This window comes from Oryctolagus cuniculus, chromosome 15 (genome assembly GCF_051225735.1).
Source record: "Oryctolagus cuniculus isolate XC-2025 breed Fujian yellow rabbit chromosome 15, ASM5122573v1, whole genome shotgun sequence".
Taxonomy (NCBI): Eukaryota; Metazoa; Chordata; class Mammalia; order Lagomorpha; family Leporidae; genus Oryctolagus; species Oryctolagus cuniculus.
The window spans coordinates 11,076,136-11,099,285 of record NC_142881.1 but is presented as its reverse complement, the minus strand read 5'-3'; the positions used below and the strand labels follow the sequence as shown (position 1 = coordinate 11,099,285).

General features: G+C 53.4%; 1 protein-coding gene across 2 annotated transcripts in view; it reads right to left on the bottom strand.

Moving 5' to 3' along the window:
• The window catches only part of RGS10 (regulator of G protein signaling 10), a 39,613-nt gene that overhangs the window by 16,169 nt on the left and 294 nt on the right, over window positions 1–23,150 (bottom strand). The window contains exons 1-3 of one of the 2 annotated variants that reach the window (XM_051824240.3): window positions 16,947–17,120; window positions 10,288–10,406; window positions 9,077–9,163 (exon numbers count right to left, since the gene is read on the bottom strand). In XM_051824240.3, coding sequence (XP_051680200.2) covers window positions 9,077–9,163; window positions 10,288–10,406; window positions 16,947–17,088 — 348 coding nt within the window. In that variant the 5' untranslated portion in view covers window positions 17,089–17,120. Of the gene's footprint in view, window positions 1–9,076; window positions 9,164–10,287; window positions 10,407–16,946; window positions 17,121–23,150 lie in introns of those variants that run through there. The other variant, XM_051824239.3, reaches the window with a different exon arrangement.

The window sequence follows — 23,150 nt, the reverse complement described above, 5'->3', positions numbered from 1 at the left end:
CCCAGCCCTGTGCACAGGTGCAAAGCGGACCCTGGTTCTCCGGAGTATATTGAGACCACTGAGGCTCAGGGGGGAATAGGTAGGGCCCAGGAGAGGAAGCAGGGACCAGGACCACAGGTCTGTAAGTCCCAGGGCCTTCAGCCCCTCCCGAGTCCCTGCCGGAGAGCAGGGTGGGTGCCCAGGGCGGCAGAGCACGTGCCGGGCCTGTGGTGTGGCAGGGCTTATCTCGGTGGGGATAGGAAGCATGACTGGGAAGGGAAACCCTGAGACTGGCGACCGCAGGCCAGTCACGGGGAGGCCTGCTGTCCCGGCTGAGAACACTGGACAGAAAAGAAGAACCAGTCTGTGGAGCTATTTCAGTAGATTTTTCCAGAGCTCTGTTAACCCTAGCGCGGCCATTAGGGGCCTAAGAACCCAAGAGCCGCCCAGTGCGGGGCGGGAAGGGCAGTTGGTTTCTTTTCTCTCACGCTGCACGTGTGCCGGCCACAGCCCAGGCCACAGACCTCGCCCTCGCGGGGACACCACCTGTGCCCCGCAGCCGCGGGAGAAGGGCCCTGCCCAGAAGTCAGCACCCAGAGCCTGCTGCCAGCGAACGCATGCGCAGGAGGAGCAAATGCTGCCTTCCTCAGCCCCAGCCTCTCCACCTGCTCAGAGGCCACCGCGGGCAGCTCCAAGCTTGGGAGGGCGTGGCCTGCTGCACCGGTTCTTCTCCCGCATTCAGGAGACGCGCTCAACCTGCCCCCAACGGGAAAATGAAGCAAAGCCTCCTTCGGCTTCACAGCCCTGATAGCTCCGCACCCCCAAACTCTCAGGGAAACATCTCCGAAGAAAGGGTGCCCTGTGTCTCACCGCCTCCCTCGCAGTCACTCAGCCCGCTGGTGCTGGTTCCCACCCACCCGGCTTGGTCCGCTCACTGATGTGCTCCACGGGCGCCCCCTGGACCCTGGCCTGGCCCACCGTTCCCACCTCTTCCTCTTCTGATCCCTCTCTGTAGGAGTCTGGCCCTTGGGGGCCAGCGCTGTGGCATAGAAGGTTGAGCTTCTGCCTGTGGCACGAGCATCCCATATGGGTGCCAGCAAAGTCCCAGCTGCTCCGCTTCTGATCCAGCTCACTACTGCTGACCTGGGAAAGCAGCAGAGGATGGTCGAAGTGCGTAAGCCCCTGCACCCACGTGGGAGACCCAAAAGAAGCTCCTGGCTCCTGGCTTTGGATTGGCCCAGCTCCTGCGTCCTGGCCATTTGGGAAGTGAACCAGCAGATGGAAGATCTCTTTCTCTCTGTCTCTCTGTCTGTAACTCTGTCTCTCAAATAAATAAATAAATCTTTAAAGAGTCTGGTCTCGGGATTTTCCGCCACCTCCCTGTCTCCTGTTCTGCCCCTTCCCCAGAGCTCTTCCCAGTTGGCTGACTGTTCCATTCTCTCCCAAGGTTCAACCCAACACTCTCCCCAAGCACCTGGTCCAAGTAGCCAACTTTGATTTTTTTTTTTAATTTGATAAGCAGAGAGACAGAGTTTCAATTCCCTCGTTCACTCCCCAGATGCTTGCAATGGTCAGGGTTGGAGTGGGAGCCAGGAAATCAATCCAGCTCTCCACATGGGTGGCAGGGACCCAGTCGCTTGATACATCACTGCTGGCCCCTGGAGGCTGTATTAACAAGGAGCCGGAGCTGGGTATCGAACCAGGCCCCCCAAAGTGGTCCATCAGTGTCTTAGCTGCTAGCCCCCTGACTCTACCAATGTGGGCACTGATCGACCAGACACGTCAGACTTAACCAAAAGGCAAGGAGCGGGTCCTGCAGTCTCTACCCCAGGCAGCTGGAAACTGGGAACCCCTTCGACGCCTCCTCACCCCACATCCTGTCTGCTACCAGGTTCTGCCCCCATCAGCCCATTCCTGTCCCTCTGCCAGAGATGGGCCATGGGACAGAAGACGTAAGAGAGTTAAAGGATCAGACTGCTGACTCTGTTAATATCCACTTAAGAAAGAGAACGAGGCAGAGAAAATACCAAGGACGGGATGCAGAACACTTTCGAGAACCGGCTCAGGAAATGGAAAGCGGTTGGAGGGAAGCAGGTGACTGTGCAGAGAACAAGAACAGAGCTGGGCACCCGCAGGCTGGGGCAGGGGTGCGGCAGAGCCAGAGCCGCGTCCCGTCATGGCAGGCCCAGGGGCATTGCACAACCAGGACGGTGGTGCCAAGGAGGGTAGCAGGAAGAAGCTGTCCGACCCCAGGTCCTCAGCCCCTACCCCACCCCTGAGCAGGCAGGGGACTCTCCCTCTACCCCTGGGGGCTTCTGGAAAAAGAGCTGCAGAACAGAGAACGTGGAGGGCAAAGATGAGAAACGGCAGAGGGGGGCTTCAGTGACATTCACACTCAGACCCCAGCAGCTTCCCCCAGGCCAACTGGCAGAGATGTGTTTGATTCATAACATGTGGTGCTTGTGGCCCACCAGCAAGGGTAGAGGGTCCTGTCAGGAGAAAACAGACAGATTTGAGATAAAGGTCGTGATATCCAGAAGTATAAACCGAAAGCCAAAGAGATGGAAATTAAGAGGAAAAGAAAATTAAGGGCTTGATCAGAGGAAAGGGACCATCGCTGGGGAAAAATGGAGAAAAACATAAGGAAGAAGTCACTTAAAAAGCAGCAGCGAGAGGATGCTTCCCGGGCTACGGGTGTCCAGATCACGAGGCTGTGCACGGCGCCCGCCCCATGAGTTTACAGTTGGGAATACTGTCACGAAAAGAAGACTCGATTCTATTCCAGAGAGGAAAAAGCAAAGAAAACAAAAAAAAAAAAAAAAAAAAAAAAAAAAAAAAAAAAAAAAAAAAAAACCAAAACAAAACAAAACAGGGGCTGGCACTGTGGTGTAACCAGTTAAGCCGCCTCCTGCAACATGGGCATCCTAAACGGGACCTGCTCAAGTCCCGGCTGCTCCACTTCTGATCCAGCTCCCTGCTAATGCGCCTGGGAAAGCAGTAGCAGATGACCCAAGTGCTTGGGCCCCTGCACCCATGAGGGAGAACTGGAAGAAGCTCCTGGCTCCTGGCTTTGGCCTGGCCCAGCCCCGGCTATTGCATCCAATTGGGGAGGGAACCAGTGGATGGAAGACCTCTCTCCCTGTCTCTGTCTCTGTCTCTGTCTCTCTCTCTCTCTCTCTCTGTAACTCTGCCTTTCAAATAAGGTAAAATAAATCTCAAAAACAAAACAAAACAGTTTACATACAAAATACTGATTTTTAACAAAAGTGGAAGATAGTCAATTTTCAAAATTCCAAGTGTCAACCTAGAATTCTATGTTTCATCCAATTTTTTTTAAAGATTTATTTATTGGCCAGCGCCATGGCTCAATGGGCTGATCCTCCACCTGCCGCGCTGGCACCCCAGGTTCTGGTCCCAGTCGGGGCTCTGGATTCTGTCCCGGTTACTCCTCTTCCAGTCTGGCTCTCTGCTATGGCCCGGGGGTGCAGTGGGGGATGGCCCGGGTGCTTGGGCCCTGCACCCTTGTGGGAAACCGGGAGGGGTGCCTGGCTCCTGGTTTCAGATCAGCGCAATGCGCTGGCCGCGGCGGCCATTGAAAGGTGAACCAACGGAAAAGGGAGAAACTTTCTCTCTGTCTCTCCATCTCACTAAATAATAATAATAATAATAATAATAATAAATAGAGATGTATTTATTTATTTGAAAGGCAGAGTTACAGAGAGAGTGGGGGGGGGAGAGAGAGAGAGAGAGAGAGAGATCAATCTTCCATCTACTGGTTCACTCCCCAAATGGCTGCAACAGCCAGGGCTGGCTAGGCTTAAGCAAGGAGCTTCTTCCAGGTCTTCCCTGTGGGTTCAGGGGCCCAAGAGCTTAAACCACCTTTCACTGCTTTTCCCAGGTGCATTAGCAGGGAGCTGGATCAGAAGTGGAGCAGCCAGGACTCAAACCGGTGCCCATGTGGGATGCTAGTGTCACAGGCAGGAGCTTCACGCCCTACGCCACAGTGCTGGCCTCCCTCCATCAGATTATGAGAGAACTGGGAAAGTAACATTTTTACCCTACCAGGTCTTTCCATGTCTACCCACCGGGTTCCCTTTCTGAGGGAGCTACAGGTTGAGCGTCCCTAATCTGCAAATCCAAAATCTAAAATCCAAAACATTTTTTGCACTGACATGCCACCAATGGAAAATTCCATGCTATGAAACTTTGTTTCACGCGCAAAGCTTCTTAAAATACTTTATAAAATTAGGAGGTGGAGCTTGACAAAGCGATTAGGTCACCTGTTGAGAAGCCTGCATCCCACATCAGAGTACTACACTGGATGCCTGGCTCCAGCTCCGGACTCCAGCTTCCTACTAATGCAGACCCCAGGAGGCAGCAGTGACGGTTCCCACTACCCACATGAGAGACCTGAATTGTGTTCCCGGCTCCTGGCTTCAGCCCCAGCCCTGGCCCTGGTCCAGCCCCAACCCCAACCTCAGCCATTGCAGGCATTTGGGGAGTGAACCAGCAGATGGAAGTGCGCTCTCTCTTCCTCTCTCCCTCTCTCCCTCTCTCCCTCTCACTCTCTCTGCTTCTCAAGAAAAAAATATTTTAAATAATGTAAATGATGAATACAGTGGACAGGGATATAAGAGCAACCTCAGCTCCAGGAAGTCGACAGATCCCGTCTAAAAGTGATGGAGGCGCCACGGCTCACTAGGCTAATCCTCTGCCTTGCGGCGCTGGCACACCGGGTTCTAGTCCCAGTTGGGGCGCCGGATTCTGTCCCGGTTGCCCCTCTTCCAGGCCAGCTCTCTGCTGTGGCCAGGGAGTGCAGTGGAGGATGGCCCAGGTGCTTGGGCCCTGCACCCCATGGGAGACCAGGAAAAGCACCTGGCTCCTGGCTCCTGCCACCAGATCAGCGCGGTGCGCCGGCCGCAGCGCGCAGGCCGCAGCGGCCATTGGAGGGTGAACCAACGGCAAAGGAAGACCTTTCTCTCTGTCTCTTTCACTGTCCACTCTGCCTGTCAAAAAAAAAAAAAAAAAAAGTGATGGAGGAGCCACAGCCATCTATGGCTTTTGTCTAGAAAAACAACATCAACAACCAGGAGATGTAGACAAAGCAGTCCAGGTGGCTTCGTGCTGGGAGGTAAGAGCCCGGAGCTCACGTCCCGATTCTACTCTACGTGTATTCATTTTAACCTTAACCTCAGTTTTCTCAGCCGTAACTTGGGCATGAGAATAATACCATCTGTCTCACGAGTTTGTTGATTACATAAAATAATCCACATAAAAGTTCTTGGCACAGTGCCTGGGACAAAGAAGTGTAAGTATCACGCACTGTCTGCAGGCACTGCTGTTATTTTGACAGTTCCGTTCAGATTTTCATTCCTCACTCCTGAAGGGGATCTAAGAGGTTGGAAGGGCAAAGATGATTTTTTTATAAATGTCAAGTTTTAAAGCGACACAGTAACCTCTCAGACACAAAACACTGCTCTCGCACTGGGTTTCATTTCCCGATTTTGAAAAGAAAGACGCGCTACTGGCACTTTCCTAAGGCAACAAGGATGACGCCCACTCTCCCCACTCCCCACTCCCCTCGAGTGGTCCACGGACCAGTCACTGCCACTGCCAGAGGCGCTCTGGGCTGAGGCCCCTCAAGCAGGGGGGGACCCCCTGGGCCTCTGCCCTCTAACTCACGGGAGAAGGAACCAAGGCCCGGGCAGGTGAGGCCAGGTCCCCAAACCACACAAGGGGCAGCTGAGCCCTCCAGGCCTGAGCTGGACTCAAGTCCATAGCAAAGGCGCCGTGTTCAGACTTGTGCCACAGGCCAAGGCTGGAAAACAACCTAAACCTAGTGGTGTCTGAGCTTTGGGGGGCACTGAGGGGGGAAGGAAAGGGACCCCCCATCCACTCAGGGAGGGAATGGGCTTCCACTAGGAGTAGCTATCTCCCCGGGAATTCTAAACACCTTTAAAAGTAAAACTCCAAATCACACTCGGCACTATGATCAAGTCATCATGTTAAACAATCTAAGTTATATTTACATATTGCTTTAAATAATTTATTTGTGAGACAGCGCTCCTATCTGCTGGTTCACTCCCCCCAAACGCCCACAACAGCTAGGGCCAAAGCCAGAAGCTCAGAACTCAATCCAGGCCTCCCACGTGGTTGTCAGGGCTCCAACTACTTGAGCCATCCCTGCTGCCTCCCAGGGTCCGTGTTATCAGGAAGCTGTGCAAGGAGCCAGAGCCAGGGATTGAACCCAGGTACTCCCGTTTGGGACAGAGGGACTTAACCGCTAGGCTAAGCACCTGCCCCCATGACATTTTTGAAGCACCCTCCTCCAGGTGCTGATTCATGAATGAGTGAATGAATTCAGGGGCAGCTAAAGAGTAAGCACCTCGCTGGAGCTTTTTCTGAGGTCTTACGAGACCTGGATGCTGGTTTGCTTTCACAGCTACACAGGGCTCATGTGCTAATTCGCAAGGAAGAGGCTCCAGAGAGAAAAATCTTAAACCACAAGCAAAACGAGAAGGAAGAGAACGGCTTTGAAAGCCAGCTGCTGACTATGGAGCCCGGGAACGCACAGCAACCGCAGGGACCCGAGGAGGGGGCAGGAGGTGTGACCCTCCCGACTTCCTCTACGTCCCAGCATCCCCACGATCCACGCCCAGTGTCAAGACCCTCCTAAGGGACAGGAAGGCAGCAGGACACGGAGCCGCCACACTGGCGCTTCCGAGAACAAAGCCCCAGATGAATAGAAAATGTGTTCATGTCTCCGCTCCATCGGCCCGGCCGAGGCCGCAGCAGGGGCAAGAGACCTGCATCAGCCCCAGAACTGCCCAGGCCGACCATGGACAGATCAACCCTCCCACGGACGCAAGGCTGGCCATGGACAGATCAACCCTCCCACGGACGCCTGCCCGACCCTATGTGCTAAGTCTGATTGTGAAATTCACTTGGACGGCTGCTCCCAGCGCCTCCATCCTCCTCCACCTTCAAAATCACTGACAGCTCAGAACCTGCGGGGCCCACGAGAGAATGCCCGGGCCTGGAGTCAGAGACCCGCCTCTGCGCAACAAGTCTCACAGCTAGAACCGGCGCCTCCGCCTCCTGCACAGACGGACCGACGGGCGCCCATCTTGGAAGTGGGCCTGGGGGACAGACGCGCTGCACGATGTGGATGGCAGGAAGTGCAATCCAGCATCTGCCTGGCTGGCCAGAAAGCCAGAAGGTGGCAGAACTGGAGGCTTTACCCTCCCCCAATACCATTACAGTCTTACCCTCCCCCCACATACACCATTACAGTCCCCCAGACATACACCATTACAGTCTTACCCTCCCCCCACACCATTACAGTCCCAAAGGAGCTTTCCCAGGCCCCAGGGGTCCCCACTCCCTCCCCTCAGCTCTTCCTCCCAGGCCTGTTCCCCTAAGTGCTGTCCCCTCCCCCGGGGAAGAATTCCCCACTCCACCCCCACCACACTTTAGGTCGCACTTAAAAGTCACTCCTCAGGCTGGCGCTGTGGTGTAGCGGGTAAAGCTGCCACCTGCTTTGCCAGTATCCCATATGGGCATCGGTTCAAGTCCCAGCTGCTCCACTTCCGATCCAACTACTGCTACAGCCTGGGAAAGCAGTAGATGATCCAAGCACTTGGGCCCCTGCACCTGTGTGGGAGACCCGAGGGAAGCTTCTGGCTCCTGGCTTCCGATCGGCACAGCTCCGGCCATTGTGGCCAATTGGAGATGGAAGACCTCCCTCTCTCTGCCTCTGCCTCTCTGTAACTCTACCTATCAAATAAATAAATAAATCTTTAAAAAAAAGAAAAAGTCACTCCTCCAGGGGCCTCCCCGGTGATCCACAGCCCCATTCTTTCCACCTCTAGGCTTGTGGCACCTGCGAAGCCTCCCCCGGAAGATGCTCCTCCAACTCATTCCTGGGCTCCATGATGCCTGGAGTGCCAAGGGCTGGCAGCAAGTGTACAGGGGATGCCTGGGTGACCTCGGAGTGCTGGCGCAAGCCCCAGTTCTGCATGGTGCAGGGCAACACCGACTTCCTTATCTACACAGCAGGGGAGGCCCCGGGCCACCTGGGCCTTCCCACCCTCACGCTCGAAGAATAAGGCAGACAAATGCACATGCGCTCACCTCTCGACTCTGAGCTACAATCTTAGGGTGAGCCTGGCCTCAGCAGGTGCAGGTCCAGCGTGCACCTATGGTTGTCGGCAGCCCTGTCCTAGGTGCTGAGAAAAAGGGGAACCAGGAGTCCTCACTTTCCCAGAGGCCCTCCTGCCTGCTTTCATTTCCCCCAGAGGGCTTCGCTACCCAGGAGGCCCCAGCCAGAATCGCCCTGGGGGAAGAAGGCAGAAGAAAGCAAAGCCCAAGGGTCATACAGGGAGGGCTTTTAGGGCAACCAAAATGCAACCCAGAGGGAGCCCCTCTCGGAACGTGTCCTCACCACCTGCAGAGAGGAAGCAGTGCTCCCTGTCCTCACCACCTGCTGCTCCCCCGGACCTGACCAGTGCTCTGCCCTGCACAGAGACCCACCCAGTGCACAGCCTTCTTCCTCGTGATCTGATGCACCCCTTTCATGCCCAACCTTCAGTGGCAAAACCCAGCAGAGGGGAGCGACGAGAGGGTACCCTGAAATGAGCACACGGCCACCCGGGAGAACGGTCAGCAGCTTCCTGTGCGGGAGGCTCTGGACAGGCGCACGGACACATGGACAAATCCCCCAGGTGCATGCAGGGCTCTGATCGCCACACAGCATCCAGAAATGCAGACGGGCCAGGCCCTGGGGGCGACCTCCTCATAACGTATTCATGAAGACACAGCCGTGCACGCTGATGATCTCCAAACGACACCAATGGTGATTTTTACTTTAAATATCGGTCCCTTTGAATAGCTCCATTTCAAAATGGACTAAATCACTCCTTTTTGAATTATTAATATTTGATCAACACAGGAGACCCGATCTGAAGCAGAAACCTTCCCCTCATGTCTAATGTGAACCGAGTTCCATTAGACAATTTCCAAGTCTCCTGGAACAGCAGCTGTGACTCCATGAAGAGAGGGGGAAGTGACCAGGAGTCATTAGGAACGGAAGGGTTACCTGCTTCTTATCCTGCATTTTCTTAAAGTCTTCACATGCCAGCCAAAACAAAACATTTTCCTCGCTGAACTCCTTTTTTAAAAATTCCTATGGATAAAAACAAAAACCATTCATTTAATCTTCTCTTTACAAAAAAAAAAAATAATGCATTTCCTGACAAGCACTGACTTGGCAAAATTCAATAGCTGAGCATGGTCCAATCAGCCCTTGAAAACTCCACCCTGAAAAACAAGGAGTAGGATTAATGTTCAAGCCAGGATTTCATATGCATTTGGCCTCAATGGCTTTGACGTAGTAAAGAAGAATAAAAATGAGGCAGGGATCTACTCACACTGCTTAGCTGACAATAAATTACCGAAAAGTAAAGTAAAGTGGAGATGCGTTAGTTCCTTCCAGACAGTGTTTAAACAAAGTGCATTCCTCTAAAATCAAGCCCATTTTTTTTAAACAAAAGGAAAGGAAAACAGGAGGCCTGTCGAGAAAGGCCAGGAAGAAAACTATTTTAAGTCGGAGGTGTGTTTCCTTTTGGCCGAAATCGGAGGGCTGGTGGCACAGCCAGCTGCTCGACAGTGCAGAGACCTCCCTGAGGTCCAGACGAGGCTCACAGCCTGGCGTCACCAGGAACTGGGGCCCTGGCTCGGCTGCCACTTCCCGTCCGAGAGCCTGACCACACAGGGCTCCTCCTGTCTGACTCAAGACCTAAAGACAGAAGTTGCTGGAACCGACCCTTGAAATTCACATGTGGTCACCTGGGGGTTCCAGTGGCCAAGGAAGTGACTTCTCCGTGACATCAACACTTCCCCAACCACCGGTCCTCCCTCTGGGGTCCCTTCACCAAGTCCACGCTGCCAGCTTCTCTCACTCTGCCAATGATGCACCCCGAGACTCCCCCAGGTGCAAACGGTCCCAGCAGAGAAACTCAGACAACCCACCCCCCACCCCCGAGGTGTCACAGAGCTGCAACTCCTCCTACAGCCGGCAGCAATGGGCAGGGGACCTTCTCCCAACCCCAGCCCACTCCCACCTACACAGGAGCAGACTGCACACGCCCTCAGTGCCAGTCCAGGGCTGTCCACACGGGTGCTACCAGCCATCACAACATCGGAGCCATTCTTACTGTCAGATTGGGACAGACAGAGTTAAGGACTGTCCTGTTTCCCCCACCTCTGCACATGACACACCCTCCCTGATTAACAAGAAAAAAGGCAAACCCTAAATCTTTTGACGCCTTCTGGGTCTTCCAGCAGATTCTCCAAGGAGGCCGCCCACTTGGCTGTGCTCCTGAGGCTCTGGTGGCCGCTGCTGGAGCCACCATCACTGTCGTGGATGTCTGTAAAACAGAGCGTAGACCCCATCACAGGATACAATGCCACCATCACCATCACGGCTCACATACAGTAAGTTGCGTGATGACCTAGCACGTGGCAGGTTCAAAGAGTTCCTCCAATTTACAGATAGGAAAACTGAGGCCGGGGTGATGAAGACTTATGCAACACACCTTCCCGCACTGGTCAGCGCACAGGCAGGCCCCAGGTTTCCCTCCACACCCCGTCCCCCGCCTCGGGGCTGTGACTCAGCAGCAGCCATGATGCGGTGCAGAGAACATCTCGTCTATTCTACAGCTCCCAGCTCACTGGCAGGTGCACAAGGCAAAGTGTGGAGCAGGACACAAAACCTAAGGGAAGGGAGTTGCCAAAACACTCAGGCATCAAGATAAACCATGTTTTCATACAAGATTTATTTAAAACAAACTTGATACCAAAAAATTCACAGTGAACCAAACATCCAAAGTTCAAATGAACAGAAGATCGATATTGCTGCTTTTTCTTTTTGCCTGGGGCTCACCGCAGCTCGGCATCCCACAGTTACTCATCCTTGCTTTATTTAAACTACCGATATTTAGTTTATCATGGAAGTTTATGCATTAATTTTAGATCTTTTTAAAGATTTATCTTATTTTTTAAAAAAAGATCTATTTTATTTGAAAGATAAGAGTTCGGGGCCAGCACTGTGGCACAGTGAGTTAAGACACGGCCTGCGGCTCCAGCATCCCATGTGGGTGCCAGTTCAAGGCACGGCTGCTCCACTTTGGATTCAGCTCCCTGCTAATGCACCTGGGAAAGCAGCAAAGGATGTCTCAAGTGCTTGGGCCCCTGCATCCACATAGACATCTCTCTCTCTCTCTCTGCTTCTCTGTGTAACCCTTTAAAAAAAAAAAAGAGTTATAGAAAGAGGGATCTTCCATCCACTAGTTCATTTCCCAAATGGCCACACAGCAAGGGCTGGGCCAGGCTGAAGCCAGGAGCCTGGAGCTCCATATGGGTCTTCCAAGTGGTTGAGGGGCCCAAGGACTTGGGTCAGTTTCTGCTGCTTTCCCAGGCACATTAGCAGGAAGCTGGATCCGAAGTGGAGCAGCCAGGACTCAAACCAGCACCCATTTGGGATACAAGGGTCTCAGGTGACAGCTGAATCCATGACATCACAATGCTGGCCCTCATTGCCATTATTTTAAAGCAAGAAACATGTTCCTATTTTTAAAAAGGGGTTGAATCTGGGAGAAAATAAACTTTTAATGAAATGAGGAAAGCAAATCACTTTTAAAGAATAAATTTTAAGTTTTAAAAATATTCATCACTGGGTGGGCGTGTAGTCTAGCAGTGAAGAGCTCCATTCCACATTGGAGAACCTGGGTTCATGTCCAGTTGCAGCTCCTGACCCTAGCTTTCTGCCAATGCAGACCCTGGGATGTGCAGTAATGGCTCAAGTGACTGGGTTCCTGTTGTTCACATGGGAGACCTGGACTCGCTTGGACTCCTGCCTTGGACTTGGCTCAGCCCTAGTACTTCAGGGGTGAACAAGCAGATAGAAACACTCTCTCTCCCTCTTTCTCTCTCCTCAATCTCTGCCTCTCAAATAAATAAATACCTTTTACAAAAGACAGTAATTGCTGCAAATAAGTAGGGACCACACAGCTAACAATGCTTTTGGAGAAAACTCATTTCAAAACACACTGAACTTCACAGTAACAAATCCAAGACCCCTGATGTTCACTGGGGCTAAACTACTCATCAGTCTCTTCATTGGCTGAGACTTGCATGCCAGCACCTCGGGACATACCTGGGTTTTAGCATTCACTGGCTGAACTTGGGTTTAAATAAAAAGAAAGCAGAACCCAGAAACCCAGCAGAGACTGTGCCTCAGTACTCATCTGGGACAAATCCATGCTGCTCATCAAAAAGTAAATGGACTCAACCACATCACCCAGTGGACTTGGTGGTCACGGGTACGAAGTCAGGTCCCTGCCCTCTTTGCAAATGCTGGAATGACAAGCTCCTGAACTCGGAGTTTCTTCCCCACAAGGCACAAATCAAATTAAAAGATCATCAGGACAAGAAATTCTGCAGCAGGGTTCACTCTGCCAAGCATTCCACCGACTCCTCTGCTCTTGAGCAGGGAGCACGGATTGACAGCTTACTCCATTTCCCCAGCAGACCTCGTAAGTAAAGAAACACAGAGACTCAAGTTTGTTGATCCAGGACCAATTTCAGGCAGCCACAAGCTTCTCTCGCCCCTAAAATGACGACTTTGGCTGTAAGTTGTCAACCTCGGCCTGAAAGGACTCCAGAACTCTTGGACATTCTTTGCAATAGTAAGGCAAACCATATGTGGGTTTTCAGTGCCACACAGTCTTGCAAGGAAATGCAACAGTGGATTCCTGCTTGGCCAAGAGTGTGCTGAGAAATCCAAGCCGGCCCCACTGGTAGACAACTGCTAAATCCCTGCCTTTATTTCATGCTCTAATCACTTGTGCACAATGGGGTCTGTGCCAACTTTCATTTCATTAAACAAATTTTAATTTATTTGAGGGCTGGCCTTGTGGCATAGCAGGTAAAACTGCCGCCTTGTGATGCCAGCACACCACATGGGCACCGGTTTGAGTCCCGGCTGCTCCATTTCTGATCCAGCTCCCTCATAATGGCCTGGGAAAAGCAGCAGCAGATGACCTGGGTGCTTGGGCCCCTGCCACTCACATGGAAGACCTGGATGGAGCTCCTGGCTCCTGGCTTCAGCCTGGCCCAGCCCTGGCTATTAAAGTCATTTGTGGAGCAAACCAGTGGATGGAAGATCTCTCTCTGTTTCTCCCTCTCTGCACCTCTGACTTTCAAATATATAAATCTTAAATTCAAAAAAAAAAAAAAAAGGACTTATTTATTTGAAAGGCAGAGTGGCAGGAAGAGAGACAGAGAGAAACAGAGAGAAAAAGACATCTATCTGCTGGTTCACTCCCCAAACAGTGACAACAGCTGGGGCTGGGCCAGGCCATAGCCAGGAGCCTAGAGCTCCATCTGGGTCCCCTACTTGGGTGCAGGGGCCCAAGCTCTTGGGCAGCCATCTTCTGCTGCTTTCCTAGGCTCTTCAGCAGGTAGCTGGATGGAAAGTGGAACACCTGGGACTCAAACGGATGCTCATATGGGTTGCTGGTGACTATGCCAGGCAGTGGCTTAACCCACTGTGCCACGATGCCGGCCCCAGCAGCTTTCATTTCAGCAAAAAAGTTTTAAGAGCCTAAAAACCTATGCATCTGGGCCAAGCCCCTGAAAGACTCCAAGCAAACATCCAGAAAAGGGAAGGACCCATCCGGAGTGAGCCCACGAAGGAATCACTGGGTGGGAGCCTTCTCAGGATCTATGTGCAAGGGCAGCTGTCCCCTGTCCTCACCAGGACCACCTCAGTGAGACCCCAGCACTCATTGGAACGCAGCCTGAAAGCCAATGGGCCCTTCCTTCCCTGGGCGGCCCCCTCTCTGGGCTCAAACCTCATGCTGTTTTAGACGGCGTGGAGCTTTCTCTCATCACCCATGGCTACTGCTGCCTTGGCTTTGGCGCCCTGAGTAGAGAGAAATTCCTTTTTGCCTTTTTGCCTCTTTCTGTCCCCCTAGGAAGCATCTAAGATTCTTCCATCCATTGCTTTTCTGTGTTTGCCTTTGGCCCCCAGAAACGCTGGTGTGAATTTTTCCAAGACTCCCTGAGGGTCTTTGAGATATGATTAAGGCTTTTGGCTATGCCCCCCTCCCTTTTTTATCTTTAAAATTCCTTTGAGAGACACAGACAGAGAGGGAGAGTAAACTCCCTCCTACCGGTTCACTCCCTGAAAGCCCACAGTGGCCAGGACTGGGCTGAGGCCAAAGTCAGGGGCTGGGAACTCAATCCAGGTCTCCCACGTGAGTGACAGGAATCCAGTGACTTCAGCCATCACCCGAGCCTCCCGGGGTCTGCAGGAGCAGGAAGGCAGCTGGAGCCAGGCATCAGAGGTGGGTCTCGAACCCCGGCACTGCAATATGGGATGCAGGCATCTCAACCAGCATTTTAACCATTAGGCCAAACACCTGGCTCAGATGCCCCCTTTTAAAATTCTTCTTGAATGCATCAGTACAGACAGAGCATGAGGGGGCCGCATTTGCAAACCCCTTCACTTAATGGCATTCCCTTCTGCAAGTCATTAACCTCCAACGAGATTGATCCACTCCTTCAGGCACTGCTCTCGAGATGGTCCTTTAACTAACAGGCCGTCTCCATTACTCAGGGCTCCCTGCCCAGGAGACGTCTGCTACCCCCCCCCCCCCCCCGCGAGCCAAAGACGGGATTCCTCAGCCATCTGAGGACACTTTAAAGGTCACAATCAGTCCAGCAGTGTACAGGAGAGATAAATAACTGATCCACCAGCAAGCAGGCGTGCTTTTGAACTTCAGAGTTAAGCCAAATCAAGGTTGCACAGCTGCCCAATTCTGGGTGCTTGGACTCACAAAGTCCCAGTGTTCTTCCACCTCTTTTCATTGATAAAAATGTCCATTTTGGATGGATTACACAAGATTTGCTGGAATGCAAAGGTTGGAGAAAAAATATTCCACCTGTTCCCTAGCAGTTTCAGGTAACACTTGCTTCTTTAGCCTTCTTGGCTGCTTTGTGTTTAGTTCAATTGTAAAACATGGCTGCAACACGTAAAAGGATTTTGTCTTTTTTTTTTTTTTTTTTTAAGCTCCTGGGCTCTTACATCATTTTAGATCTTTCTAAGTTGGCATGTCAAATACTTGTTTTTCAAGGACCTCATCTTCCTATTCATCTGTATTAGGGAATAATAAGAGTTAACACTTGCAAATTGTTCGCCTTGTACCGGTACTGCTTGGAGCTTCCTTTGTAGGTTAAATCATTCAGTTTTCACAAAAGCACTCGCGTGGTTAGTATGCCCACTTTACAGATGGGAAAGTGGGGCACAGCAGAAGCAAAGGATCAAGGTCCACACCCAGGCAGTTAGGCTCTTTCCCAGGAGCCTCCCTGCCACTTTCACTGTTGCTATCTGCTCATCTCGCTTACACAGGACAGACGGTAACAGCCTTGTTGAGGCTGGAAGCAGTCACGCCACGGGCAAATGAAGTCACGTAAGACAGGTGCAGCCCTCCAGCAGCACCACGCACACATGCCTTCCTCTCAGGTTGCTGCTGTTCGTGTGGTTTCTGACTTCAGCAAAACCATTATTCCAAAGGTGGGTGCGGCACCAGCGCGCAGATGGCTGGAGCTGGTTGTGCGCAGCCTGTTTCGTACTGCATTATTTATAGATGTTATGATGTCATATCTCACAGAGACCATGTCCAGACATTAATTCCTTGGACTCCATTCTCAAAAGACATCTGTGACACTAGTCAGAACCGAATGCTCAAGCACCAGTTTCTGCTCCTAGTCTGCAGGAGAGCGTGTGTCACAGTCCAGCACAATTTCCCGAAGTTAGAGCACGGCTTTAGCAATATCTCAATATCCAGTTTCCTCAACAGCTCTGTCCTAAGCTCCTCTCTCCCCCGCAAACTCACAGCACGTTAAAGAAAACAAAGCAAGCATCCGAGCCCAGGAAAAGGCAGTGATGCGAACCCTGTATCTCCACGTGGCTAATTGTCATGCACACACAACCTTGGCAACGAAGTTTCAAGGAAAGTACACAGCCCACAAAACCTACTGAAAACCGCACATCAGCCGGCGCCGCGGCTCACTAGGTTAATCCTCCGCCTGCAGCGCAGGCACCCTGGGTTCTAGTCCCAGTTGCTCCTCTTCCAGTCCAGCTCTCGGCTGTGGCCCGGGAGGGCAGTGGAGGATGGCCCAAGTGCTTGGGCCCTGCACCCACATGGGAGACCAGGAGGAAGTACCTGGCTCCTGGCTTCAGATCGGCACAGCACCAGCCGTAGCGCGCCGGCTGTAGCAGCCATTTGGAGGGTGAACCAACAGGAGGACCTTTCTCTCTGTCTCTAACTCTGCCTCAAAAAAAAAAAAGAAAGAAAGAAAGAAAACCTCACATCACCTATCCCACATCAAAAGTATTATATTAACAAACAGGAGGCACACCGATTTCCAATCAGAGCCCATTTGTTACAACTGGTGATCTGCAAAAGGCTCCGGGTGGGTCATGGAAACACTGTATCTAGAGATCGCTTAGGTGTTTCTCCACCCGGCTTCCAGCTTCTGAGAAATGCCTTTCAGGCAAGCAAGTCCCCAGCCAGGGAAAGTTGAGGGAACTGCAGATAGCAGGAGGTAATCACAGCGGTGAGGTCGTTTTAGAATAACCATAATCAGAGCCAGCACCCAAGACAGGAGCAGGCAAGCCCGGAAAGAGGGCTGCCAGGCTTAGGAAGTGCCTCGTGGCGTTTTTGCACGGGGGCTCAGCTTCAGAGAAAGTCAAGTGCCCTCAGCGGCCCTTCAGGAGTCACCTGTGCACCTCTGTGTCTTCAAGCACACTCCCGCTGCCCCCGCCTCCCTGCCCCAGCCCCTGCCTCGCCCTGGGCCAGGGCCAAGGCCACGGTGCGGGGTGCCGGGCAGCCGTTCCTTACATGCCATGCTCTGGGTCCACCTGGGGCGCTGCACGCAGACCAAAACGCCGCCGCCTTCTCGCAGTCGCTTTGTGCGAGACAGGCAGAGGGCTGCAGGGCTCTCCAGCACCCTTGGGTGCCAAGGAAGAACAAGCCCCAACATCCTCTTTTGAGTGGACTAAACAACAGATGGCCCCGTCTCCAGCAGAGAGAAGGAAATCAGGGCGCCCGAGTGCTATTTGCAGCCTCCCCACAATCCTGGCCGTCTAGGAGAGCCCTCTCCTGGGGGTGGAAATGCAGACCCTGCCATTGGTTCTCTCCAGTGCCCAGAAGCCCCTGCGCTCCATGCCAGACATCCATGCATAACTGTGCCCTGGCTCCCCCTCCCCGCCCCCACCCCCTGCAGCAGCAGCGGCTTTCTCCCTCCGGCACCAGTCAGGTGGACAGTGCGTTTCTGCAGAGCAAGGGCAGTGCCCTCCTGGGGTCTGCACAGCATCTGGTGCTCCTTCGTGTGCGTGTTTTTCACTGATCAATGCCAGGCCTGCGTGAACGGCAGAGGGCACGGAGGGAAGCATTCACTGTGCACGTACTATATCCCACCTAGGCTACACAACGGCCTCTGGAGCTTGATCCCATCCTTGGCCCATTTTACAGATGAGGAAACTGAGACACAGAGAGGTAAAGCAACTTACTACTCCCCCCCCCCAAAAAAAAGAGTGCGCCTCTTTGTGACACAGGGAGTTAAGCCTCAGACGACAGACGAGAGACTGGAGTGCTTGGGTTAGAGTTTTGCCTCTGCTTCCCCCGATGCACACCCTGGCAGGCAACAGTGATGGCTCAAGTACTTGAGTCCCTGACACCCATATAGAAGATCTGGATGGAGCGCCAGGCTCCTGGCTTCAGCCTGGCCCAGACCCAGGTTTTGTGGGCATTTAGGGACTGGACCAGCAGGTAGAAGGAAATATGCTCCATCTCTCTCTTGCTTTGCTGTTCAAAGGAACACAAATAAAACAAACTTAAAAAAAAAAAAAAACAGCAAAGATGGGGAGGGACTAGGACCCCACCCCTCCAGAGAGAACAGCCCAGTGGAAGATGCAAGAAACAAAACATAGAGGACGGCCGGTAAAACTGTGCCTGTGACACTGACACTGCTGGCATCCACATGGGTGCCGGTCCATGTCCCAGCTGCTCCATTTTCTATATATATTTTTAAGATTTGTTTATTTATTTGAAAGAGTTACAGAGAGAGATCACTCCCCAGATGGCCGCAACAGCCAGGGCTGGGCCAGGCAGAAGCCAGAAGCTTTTTAGCTGCCTGGAATCCAATGAGCACCCATATGGGATGCCAGCGCCCCAGGAGGCGGCTTTACCCACCACACGACACCAGCCCCAGCTGCTCCACTTCCGATCCAGCTCTCTGCTGTGGCCTGGGAAAGCAGAAGATGCCCCAGGTCCTTGGGACCCTGCACCCATGTGGGAGACCCGAATGAAACTCCCAGCTCCTGACCTCAGCCTCACCCAGCCCTGATCCTTATGGCCATTTGGGTAGTGAACCAGCGATGGAAGATCCTTCTCTCCCTCTCTATAACTCTGCCTTTCCAATAAATAAATTCTAAAGAGAGAGAGAGAGAAACGAAAGGCAGACACCTTTTCCTCACAGAACGTGAAGTGACTTGGGAAGACCAGGCCAGGCTGGGGAGGAGTTGCTTTCACTGGTCTGTGAAGAAACGTGGACGGGGATAAAGAACCACTGACCAAGCGCTGGTGAATTCCGTTGTCAGTCCTGGGCTGTGTTTTGGGTTAGTTTTTTTTTTTTTTTAAACAGACTGTATCTATAGTAGTCCCCCCACGTGAGGCTCCATCTGCCTCCGTTTCACTTACCTGCAGTCAACTGCAGTCCCAATATATTAAGTGGAACATTCTAGAAATAAACCACTCATGTAACTTGTATTTCAGCGTGGTATAATGGTCCCATTTTATCACTGATTGCTGTTGTTAATCTCTTCCTGTACCTAATTTATAAACTGAATTCTATCATAGGAAGAACACAGTTACAAGGGTGCTTGAAAGAATGCAGAAAATGGAATTAAATGGTGAGTTTGTTTTGGTGCAAAAAATGTTTGAGATGCATGCATACTTTTTTCACAATACTCTTTTTTCTGACCTCAGGGCCATCTGCAGCCTCAGGCAACCGCTGGGGGTTGGGACAGGGCATGCAGCTGTGGCACTCAATAGCCACAGCCCCCAGCTGCCCAGTGCTTCTAGAAGATTCTCCCTCCTCAGATTCTACCTGTCCTACTTTTGTGAAGTGATAGAAACAGCTGCTGATGGCTTCATCTGTGTTTAAGGTGCCGGCTGGCGAAAGGACGAGGGTGGGGAGGGAGAACAGTCGTCAGCTCCACAGCCAGCCTCGAGGCATCTCAACAAGGCCACAGCAGAGGCTGGGCGCTCCGGGCCCTGGACTGGGCTCTGAGACTCCCCTCGCCTTGTCTGGTCTGCCGCTGCCTCTGCAGCTCTCCAGAAAGAAGGGAAAGGGCCCTCCGGCTTGGACAGCCTGCGCCGTCAGACGCAAAGGGCTCAGAGTTGGGACGTGGTGAGCCATCCCCCACCCCACCCCCAGGTGCAACGCCCAGGTGGGGATGTCCAGCTCTCCCCAGGGACAGGTGGAGACGCTGGAAGGAGGGCAGGCCAGGCTTCACCCCGGCACGTGGAGGAGCCCCCAGGAGAGGAGAAGTGACTTGGAAGGGAAATGTGTCCCTGGAGTCCGGGGGGGCCGTTTCACTCTCAGGGACGCCTCCTGACAGCTCTTATCCAGGGCAGCGGCTGCCAGCCTGGGCCCCTCTGCTCCCGCCGCCACCCCCGGCTGCACGGCCAGGAGCTATCTGCGGGAAGCAGAAGGAACTGGAGAGGGTAAATTTAGTGCTGTTTAAACAGCAAGTTCCCGGAGTTCAGCATGGAGGGGCTGCAAGCATTACTCAACCCGTGGAGAGAAATGACTCCGTTCGCCCAGGAAGCCCCAGACAATGGCCAGGCCGGCCACCTGCCTCGGTTTCCACATTTTCAGCCAGCGAGGAAAGGAGGCATCAGAGCAGCTAAGAATCACAAGAGACAAACAAGGCCCCCAGGCACCTCCCCACCCCTGCTGTCTGCGGGCTGCTCTGGGGGCCAGAGCCAGCTCCATCCACTCAGCTGCTCACAGGGGGCCCCGGCCAGCACGGCATTTCTGTCCCTGAAGGCCCAGGCCTGGGCCACTGGTGTTCTGCAGAGAAAGTCTCCCCAGCATCGAAGGCTGATTGTGAAAACAAAGACGTTAAATCGCTATGCAGACTGTCATCTCTAAATAAAAACTTGAGCCCTGCAATAAATCTGAAACTGTTCCCAAGGGTTTAATGAGATAATGTGTAACAGGCCTGGGTGGCCTGCCTGGCAGGGGGAGGATTCCCCTGACAGTCACCCCTTGGCCTGGCTGCAGGGTTGGGGGGGCCGGGGTGTGGCTTGGGCTTCGGAGATCAGGTGGGCCCACCCCAGTGGTTATCAACAAAGCCAGGAGCTGTGGAGGCAGGGTGGGCAAACAGACTCCAGGCAGGGGGCCTCCCACTTCAGTGGGCCAAGAACTGGGGGCAGGGGCACTTGGGGACAATGCAGTGACTCTCTCTCCCCACCTCCCACCCCCAAGCTCTAATGGGCACGTCTGGGGCGAGGCTGGGGAGCTGAATTTATCAAGGCCCCTTCCCCTCCATGTGGTTGGTGGAACACACTTTGAAAAAAAAAAAAACCTCGGAAAGGAGGAGGGAGTCCCATGTTGAACTTGGAAGCAGGCTTTCATGTCAAGTCAGTGTCCTGAATAAGATTTTGCCAAAAAGCTGAAAGGTCTCACGAAGGCACCTGAGGCCACAGGGCGCCAGCCAGGCCTAAATCAGGGGTCCTGCAGGGGTGGACCCAGCTTTTGTGGGGCCTGAAGCTTATGAGATTTGGAGAGTTTCTTTGAGAAGAATAACACCAACCCCCACCCCGCCCCAATTCAGTGCAGGTCCAGAGGATCCCCTTGCCGGTTCCTATGTCCTCTGAGCTTCTGGAATCTCACTGGGTTCCTTCAGTTCCCACTGACAGCAGCGAGGATAGACTTTAACCCTAAAAATCCCAAGGAAACCGGCACTGGGGCCCAGGCGTGCAGCACCAGCCCGTGATGGGTAGCCGCCGACGCTGCCATCAGCCTTCCAGTCTGTCGCCCTCCGGACTGGCCTAGTGGTTAGGACGTCCCCATCTCTTCCTGCAGTCCCAGCTCCAGCTGCTCATGCAGACCCTGGGGGGCAGCTCAAGTACCCAGGTTGCTGCCACCCAGGTGGGCAACTGGAATCGAGTCCCTGGCTCTCAGCTGCAACCTGACTCAGCCTTGGTCACTGCCACCATTTGGGACGCTCACTGGCAGCTGGGAGAGCTCTGTCTCCCCACATCTCAAGACAAAATTGTTGTCCTGAAACAGGTATTTCCCTAAAACTGTCATCAGTCTTTTGGGGGGTACAGCCAGGTTACAGGCAAAAGCACCCAATCCACATATCTCCCTGCATTCAATAGTTCTATTTGGGAGTCTTTGACCCAAAATGATCCATACATTAGCAACCTGAAGGTCATCCAGAGCAGCTTTGGGTATCACAGGAAGAGAGAGAGAAGACAGCTGCTAATGATGACCATGCAGTTACTATGCACCAGGCTTCATCTATTTGCATCTACTCCACAGCTTTATGAAACCCATTCCACAGATGGGGAAACTGGTGCAAATGGGTGCTGGTATGGGGAGGGGGGAGAAGGAGCCTTGATTTTTAGCATTTGCTGATTCCCATGGTGTAAATATCTCATTTCAAGCTACCTATGGTTTAGCAAGCAGTCTCTAAATTTCCCAAATTTTTAGCAATTGGGCTCTTGCAAGCCAGACTGAGCCAGCTGCAGCACATCACCGAAACTGAGGCACAGAGAAGCGGCTCACTCAAGGCTGAAGGAGGGGCAGGGCTGGGACCTGAGCCTCTGTCCCTTCCATAAGCCTGGGCCAACAGGCTGGGGTGACTGCCACTAACACCCACAGGGGCACACGCGCCACACTCAAGGGTGCACTCAGGGAGCACCGGACAGCCACGGGGGACGGTCACCGTGACCCTGGAAGTCCTGTTCCATTAGGCTTGCTCTACAACAGGCTGGGATGACTGCCACTAACACCCACAGCGCACACGCCACACTCAAGGGTGCGCTCAGGGAGCACCGGACAACCACGGTGCCACACTCAAGGGTGCACTCAGGGAGCGCAGGACAACCACGGAGACGGTCACCGTGACCCCGGAAGTCCTGTTGCATTAGGCTTGCTCTACAAGTGCATAATTTGGTGGGTGGGCGCCAGTGAATGTTTGATCGAGAGGCAGCCACTGCCGGTATCAGCAACTTGCAGATCCTCCTTCTGCACCAAGCACAGAAGAAAGTTCCCGCGGTTAGTGGTACAGGTGGCCTGGACCCAGCGACTCCAGTTCCCCTCTCTGAACCACCGTGCACCTCATAAAACGTGATGCTGGGAGGAACAGGGAAGCTGCATGTGCAGACTCGCGGCTCAGGCAGAAGTGAACCTTGGAGTGGATGTCGCAGGACCACTGGACCCAGAAACCTGCTGAGAATCAAGCCAAGGGACCCACCACCCCAGCCCCTGGCTCCAGGTCCTCTCTGCCATCGTCCAGCCTCCGGTCGTCCCGAGGGGGAAGATTCAGGGGCAAAACCGCTAAGAGCGGTGCAACTGCGGGCACCCTGGCCACTCCGCGCGGGTTCTTGGTCCTTCCAAGTTGCTCCCAAGTGTCGTCAGGCCGGCCCCAGGGGACACCAAGGGACTCCTTCCCGATGTCAGAGCCTCGCGGGCGCGAACCACACAGGCGCCCTTCACCACCCAAGGGCTCAGCCACCCACGCGGCCCCAAGCTTCCGCTCGGCAGTGCAGAACCCAAGGCCCCCGCGCCCCAGGCCCCGGCGCCCGGGGGATGCGGGTTGGGGGGGGGGGGTGTCCAGCCGTCCCACCCGCGCAGGCAGCCGAGCGGATTCCAGCTCGGGGAAGCCACCCACTGTTCTGCTTTCGGAATCTGGATCTCGCTCTACCTCCAAAGTTTGCGGGTCTGGATCTCCTTTCTCCCAGACCGTCACTAAAAAGAAAACTGCTGCTCTTCCCCTTTCAGGCAAACTTCCTCCCTGCGAGTCT